Source organism: Pediculus humanus, genomic scaffold (assembly GCF_000006295.1).
Source record: "Pediculus humanus corporis 1103172108322 genomic scaffold, whole genome shotgun sequence".
NCBI classification, from domain to species: Eukaryota; Metazoa; Arthropoda; class Insecta; order Psocodea; family Pediculidae; genus Pediculus; species Pediculus humanus.
In genome coordinates, this window is record NW_002987891.1 from 215824 (window position 1) to 223064 (window position 7241).

General features: G+C 29.8%; 1 protein-coding gene across 1 annotated transcript; it reads left to right on the forward strand.

The window, feature by feature from the left end:
- Positions 1–787: 787 nt before the first annotated feature.
- Positions 788–5809, forward strand: Phum_PHUM614580 (protein kinase C-binding protein NELL1 precursor, putative; the record flags this gene model as incomplete). The annotated part of the gene is made up of 17 exons (XM_002433079.1): positions 788–806; positions 1068–1187; positions 1657–1807; positions 2191–2470; positions 2738–2893; positions 2971–3099; positions 3202–3295; positions 3369–3560; positions 3643–3762; positions 3921–4181; positions 4252–4488; positions 4573–4698; positions 4799–4940; positions 5024–5141; positions 5219–5355; positions 5427–5535; positions 5786–5809. 17 exons carry the CDS (start codon positions 788–790, stop codon positions 5807–5809), a joined length of 2415 nt encoding a protein of 804 aa, XP_002433124.1.
- Positions 5810–7241: the final 1432 nt, after the last annotated feature.

A 7241-nucleotide genomic window follows, 5' to 3' on the forward strand; every position in this document is an offset into this window, starting at 1 on the left:
TAACTTTTTATTTTAATTACTTTTCAAATTTTTTTTTTTTTTTGGTTGTAATCAATAAAGAAAAAAGAAACGACGCCATTTTGAAAATGATGTGGAAAAATCTGTTAAATGATGATTACATTATAATAACGACACCCTGCATTATCTGATGTAAAAGCTTCGGAATACAAATCTTGTAAGAGGAGAAAAAAGGAAAAAGGAAAAATGTTTTCCTTGTTTCCTTCTCCACCAGGGAAGAGAGAAAGAGAGAGAGAGAGAGAGAGAGAGAGAGAAAAGCAGTAAAAAGCAATCGGTGATGTAACCAAGTTGCATAAACAGATATAAACCAGTAGTAGACAATATGAATAGGAAGTCTGGCGACAGAAGAATCACCCGTTTCGGGATATAAAAAAAAATTATTTTCACCCGAATTATTTATAAAAGAAAAAGAAAACAAAAAAAAGTTTTTCCCAACTTTTCCTTTTACCGTAGGGCGGTTCCTCCTCATTTCAACTTCTTTTCCCGATTTCAAGGTTTTATGCTTTACGGCAGGTTGCCAGAATAAAAATCGTTGTTTGGACATTTTATTCGGTTTTTCTTTTTCTTTTTTTTTTTTTTTTTTTTTTAATGCATGACATCATTAAATAAATAAAAATCCATTCGCTAAATTAATAGGAAAAAAAAAAAAAAAATTAAAATCGAGACGTTATCAAAAAGCTTTTCCTTCGTTTTTCTTTTCGTTAACGATTCCTGATTGATGAAAACGTTTAAATTTTCTTTTTAAAGGTTCACAAATTGATTTTATATAATGACACGATCAAATTGTTGTTTTTTTACTCTATGAAATATAAATTAGTTAATTAATTAAATGTAATTAAGGTTAAAAACCTTTTTTTCCCTTTTTTTTTTTTTTCGATTTTTTTATCATCATCGTGAAAATCGAATCAAACGTGAATTATTTTTTTGTAGTTCCGGAAAATTTATGTTGTTTTTCCAGTAGTTGTTGTTAGTTCGGTAAAATGTTCTTACTTACCAAAGTGGTACAATTTGTTAAAACTCATCAATTGTCATATGTTTGTGTGTTTCAGCTGGAGGAGTAGATTCAGGAATAGATCTCTTAGAATCCTTACAGCTTCACAATACAAGTCGGCAAGGAGTGTCTGCTATTCCAGGACCGCAAAAATTACGGCCTGCCTTTTATTTACAAGGTAAAAACATGATAATTTCTGGAAAAAATAATCAAGAAAAACAAAAAATTAATTACAAAATCCAGGAAATAAATTTAACGACAACGATAATAATAATAATAATAATTTGGAAAAAGGTCAATTTAAATCTTTTTTTTGTTTTAAAAAAAAAAAATGGTGACTTGTAGGAAAAATCAAAATTTATTCTCGGTATAAAAAAGGGGTCGGGAAAAATGTAAAGGAAAAAAAGGAAAAGAAGAAAATCATCAGATTTAAAAATTTTGTGTGGTTTTATGACTTTTCTGCCGTCTGTCGAATTTTTCTGATTGCTTTTTTGTCTGGTGATGCATTTTTGGTTGTTGGCTCGATTCTTCCGTTTGTCTTACCAACCTTTAAAAAAAAAAAAAATTATTATTATTATTATTATTTGAAAAGAATAGCGAAAATTTAAGACTAATTTAAATGTATATATATATTATTTCGTTTTTAGGAGACTACAGAGATCTGAGGCTACCTCAATCAGTATTTCAAAAAGCTGTACAGCTTTTAAGACATAACCCTGAATTTACGCTTAGCGCATCTCTTAGGCAAGAAGTAGCTAATTCTGGAAGTATAATTTCATTTTCTTATGGTTTTAATAGGTTGGTTGTTTTTTTTTTTTCATATTTTTATTTAATAAATAATAATAATAACAGTAAAAAAATCAAGCGAAATATAAAAAAAAAAAATTTTTCGAAGAGGGAGACAGAGAATAAGCAAGCAGACGACGGCCGGACGGTGCATTTTAAGAGTGATACCGTGGGCCGTTGCAGAAAACATGCGCGGATTCAGGCGTCGATTGTCTATCTTTTGCTGACTTTTAAGCGCGCGTGAGACACAAAAAAAAAAAAAAAAAAAGAGGGTCAAAACAAAACTAGAGAACGAATCGATATCATCTACTCGATTAATATATATTTTATTTATCGAAACGGAAAAGTAATTATGGAGGTGTATGATAATAATAATAATAATTCAAATTTTTCAGGTATTTGGAACTACAAAGTAGCGGCCGGAAAGATGAAATCCGGTTGCACTACACATCGCAATTAGACGATGTGGTTCACGTGGAGGCCTTCCCATACAGACTGGCTGACAACAGCTGGCACAAGCTGGCGGTCACCGTGAGCGGATCCCAAGTAGAATTACTAGTGGATTGTCATCCTTTGTACAGAAGACTGTTGCAGAGAATTCCAGATACTAATTTTACTTTGCCTCAGCTCACATTATGGGTCGGCCAACGCAACAATCGACACTCTTTGTTTAAGGCACGTTGTTTCCATTTTAAACTTATTAGGAAAAATAATAATAAAAAAAAAAAATCAATAAAGTAAAATATTAGGGATTATTAATGGCGTTGACCGTTCAATTATGTAATAATTATTTTCGATAATAATCAAATTGTAGACACGCATCCATTTTACTTCTTATTTCGAATTTAAATTTTTAATTTCTGATGTTTTGCCTTACTCGTTCGGAAAAGTTCACTTTTACTGGTAATAACAACATCTGAAAAATATAAATAAAAATTTTAGGGTGTTTTACAAGATGTAAGACTGATATCCGGGCCCCATGGGTACCTTAATCAGTGTCCACAATTGGATGCAGGTTGTCCTACTTGTGGACAGTTTATGACTTTGCAACACACTGTCGAACAACTCACTAAAAGTTTGCATCTATTAACAGACATGGTAAGAAAAATTTATATTTTATGTTAAAAAAAAAAATTTCCCATTAAAAAATATGATTTATTTGTTGTTTGTTTTAGTTACTGGTTGCAGAAGGTCGTATTACAAAATTAGAAGAATGCGATTGTCGAAAATCATGTACCGTAAATGGTACAGAATATCAAGATAGTTCTTCTTGGCAGATAGGCTGTGACATATGTAGGTGTAAGGTAAGTAAAAAAAAATGTCTTTTCAAAACTTACACGTTTAATAAAAAATCAAAATGATTCTTACCGTTTTTTTTTTTTTGTTTTTTTTTTCGGTGACATTAGAAGGGAGAAGTAAAATGCCAACCCGTTCAATGTCCTAAAACGACGTGTAAACATCCAGTGATAAAACCTAAAGAATGCTGCCCTACTTGTTTAAGTATGTATTCGTTTGTGAAGAAAAGAAAAATTTACAATTCGATAATAATTAAAAATTAATTTTTTATATTTAGAACAATGTTATCACATGAAGACTTTATACGATCATGGAGAAAGAACTAGTCCGAAGGCATGTTTCGAATGCAAGTGTGAAGATGGATCCATGGAGTGCAAGCAAAAAGACCCAAATTTAATTTGTCCTCCCCTTCCGTGTCCTTCTAGTCAACAATTTAGTGTTCCTGGTGAATGCTGTAAATTTTGCCCAGGTACAATTATAATTGACGACGACGTCGTCGTGTGCGTACCTAACAAACCACTACTAACACTACTAACTATTAAATATTACAGGTGTAGACTACTGTGGTAAGGGTCATGTGTGTCATGTTAATGCAACCTGTATTAATTTAACAACTACTTATGCTTGTCATTGCAATAATGGCTATCATGGAAATGGCCACGAGTGTCTTGGTAATTAAACTCTTTAAACTAATACCGAATATATTAAGAATTCACAAAAATTAACTATTAACATAAATTATTCACCTTATTTAATAATAATAATAATAATAATGATAATGATATTTTTAACGAGATTGTATAAAATTTTTTTTAAAAATTATTTTTAGATGTAGATGAATGCAAAGTAAAAGGGGGGCTGGAAGGGAATCATTGTCACATGAATACTCGGTGTGTAAATACTCCCGGCTCATATACATGCGAATGCCTACCGGGTTATCGAAGAGTAGATAAATTTAACTGTGCCGAACTCAACGAATGCGTAACGAATCAGCACAAATGTGATCCTCATGCAGACTGCATAAATACCTTAGGAAGTTATCATTGCGTATGTCAAAATGGTTATTCCGGAGATGGATATTCGTGCAGTCGTAAGTTAATTAAGATTTTTTTTTTTAATTAATACCTGGATTACTTTTAATCCACTTTGAATAATTGCAGCCATTTGTGAGTCACCTTGCTTGAATGGAGGTAAATGCGTGAGTCCGGGTGTTTGTTCGTGTAGAAAAGGTTACCAAGGTGCAAATTGCGAACAGGATTTAGACGAATGTGCCAGTAACTTACATGGGTGTCATCATACTTCCATTTGCGTCAATATGCCAGGATGGTATTACTGTAGGTGTAAACCGGGTTACAGAAGTATACTTCACGAGGGCACCCTGGGTACAACTTGTCAAGGTTGTCAAAAATTACAAAGAGGTTGTTTATTTATTTTTAACATTTGATAAATGATTTTTTTTTTTTTTTCTGTACCTTAAACAGATTTAGATGAATGTAAAGAAGGTTTGCATTCGTGTCATCCGACTGCTAAATGTGTAAATATTGAAGGAGGATTTGAATGCACGTGTCCTAGAATTGATGATACGATAGAAGAAACTTGTTCGTTAAGTAAGAATTAATTTGGAATTTTACTTTTAAAAAATTAAATTTCAATTTAAAAAAAAAAAAAATTAATTTGTAATTTTTTTTTTTTTTTTACCTTTACTAGATTGTATTTTTGAGGGATCCGAAATTGCCAATAATGCCATATTTATACCCACTGGTCAGCCTTGTCGTACGTGTAAATGTACGAATGGTGTCATTACTTGTCGTGACACTAACTGTGATTGCTCAAAACGAGGATCCTCCAGGTTCACTAATACATCCTTTTGTCACTAATCGAAAATACCTGAAAAAAAAAAAACATCATTTAAATCAAAATTTTAATTTACAGAGATAGATGTTGTCCGCAGTGTGATCCCAGAGCGGCTTGCACACATCAAGAACTTCGACACGTGGTATTCAGCAGCGGTGAAAGATGGATATATCAATGTCAAACCTGCGAATGTTTGGTAAGTCATTGCAATACCGACGACATGACCCATCAATCATTTCAAATAATAATAATAATAATTTTTTTTTTCTTTAGTTTGGCGAAATAGATTGTTGGTCATTGGAATGTCCTCCCGTTTCATGTTCTTCTCCCGTACTCACTCCAGGAGATTGTTGTCCAAGATGCGAAGATGATCCTTGCGGTTTAAGTACTTTTGATAACACTTCCACCAGGTACATAATATAAAATTCCCGTTTCCGTAATGATTGTTATTGACGATTAACGATTTACAAAAAAATTTCAGTCTCGTTACGACAACTCGGGATGAACCTTGTTTCGTTTCCGGTAGACTTTATCAAAGCGGAAGTTCTTGGGGAGATCCGGAAAATAGATGCACGACATGTAGCTGCAAGGTAAAAAACAAAAATTTTCTTTTTCTTTCCATTTTAAATATTAATAATACTTTTCGTGTTGATATTTAAATAATCAAAAAAAAAAAAAAAAAAAAATTACGAATAACCTTAAACCTGAAAAAAATTTCGGCATTGATTGTGATTTGATGTTTTTATTATTATTATTATTTTCATTTAATTTAATCGATTCTTAAACGAGCCTAATTAATAAGAGCCTTGTAGGAAAAATAATAATAATAATATTCAATAGAATTTAATCGTCGATAACGTTTAAAGTGTAGTTTTTAATAACATTATTAATAATTATTTATTTATTTATTTATTTTTTCTCTTACGCTATAGTAATAATAATGATTGATTGCTAAAAAAAAAAAATTATCATTTAGTTAATTCGAAATTATCATTCATTTGCTATTAATAATAATAATGATGATGAAATTGTTGAATGCTAATTTGCCATAGCAGGCCAAGCCATTTGTTTATTATTATTATTATTATTTTGCAAGTAGTTTTTCTTTTTTTTTTAGTTAATATTCGGTGTCATTTATGTTTTATTATTATCATTATTATTATTTTTAATAATACGTTGATTAATAAATAATATTTTTAATAAGAAAGATGTAAAAAAAAGTCCTTTTTTCCTCCATTTTATTCATACGACGAAAGAAACGGGTATATAAATTACATCAAGTCATCATGATTTCCCACCCCAACCCCTTTCGGCCCTTTCCCCCCCCCGATTAATAATTAATTAATTTATTTATTCATAACGAATTTGAAAAAACAGTTTGGTTATTTTCGCAGGTGCCGTTATGCGACCTCCTGGTGAGCAATAGGGCGCAGCGGTAATAACCTCACTCATTCACTTTGTGTTTATTTATTTATTTATTTTTTATTTTTTTTGTATTTGGTTACGGTATTTTTATTTATTTATTTATTATTATTATTATTTTGGGGATATATAATTGGAATGTTTAAACGGTTTGAATGACTCGCTTCAAACGGTAAAAAAAAAAAAAAAAACATGGCGTAGTTTAAGCTTTTGTCGCAAAAAAAAAAAAAAAAATTAGGTTTTCTTTACATAGCTTTATTTATTTATTTATAACATTTAATGGTGGCGGTTATTATTATTATTATTCTTTTATAAACTTTATAAACAAATTGTTTAAAAACCGTTATAAATCCTTATCAATATTATCATTTGTAAATAAAGAAATACTGAAGCGAGTTTTTCAATTATTTTTCACTATTTGAAGAAAAAATTATTATTATTATTATTATTTTATTTAAATACACACGCGCGTTTATTTATTATTATTATTATTATTATTTAAATAAATTTTTTTAAACTTTTTTTTTTTTTTTTTTTTGTATGTTTTAGAAAGACTGTGTCTTGGTTTAATAAACAAAAAGTATCAGCGACGCACTTTCACAACAAACAAAATTTGCACAAGTTAATCTGAGAAATGTGTTGTTGTTATTATTATTATTATTAGGGTAATAAAAAAAAAACAAAAAAACCGTTACTATTACTACTATTACTACTACTATTACTATTATTATTATTATTATTACTACTTTGAATCGTGTTTCGTTTTTTTTTGAAAAGATTCGTAAAATTTTTATTTAAAAAAAAAAAATATATAAGAGTGAGGTTTTTGATTTTTTTCTTAAAAATAATTTTTTTTTTTACAATAATTAATGTG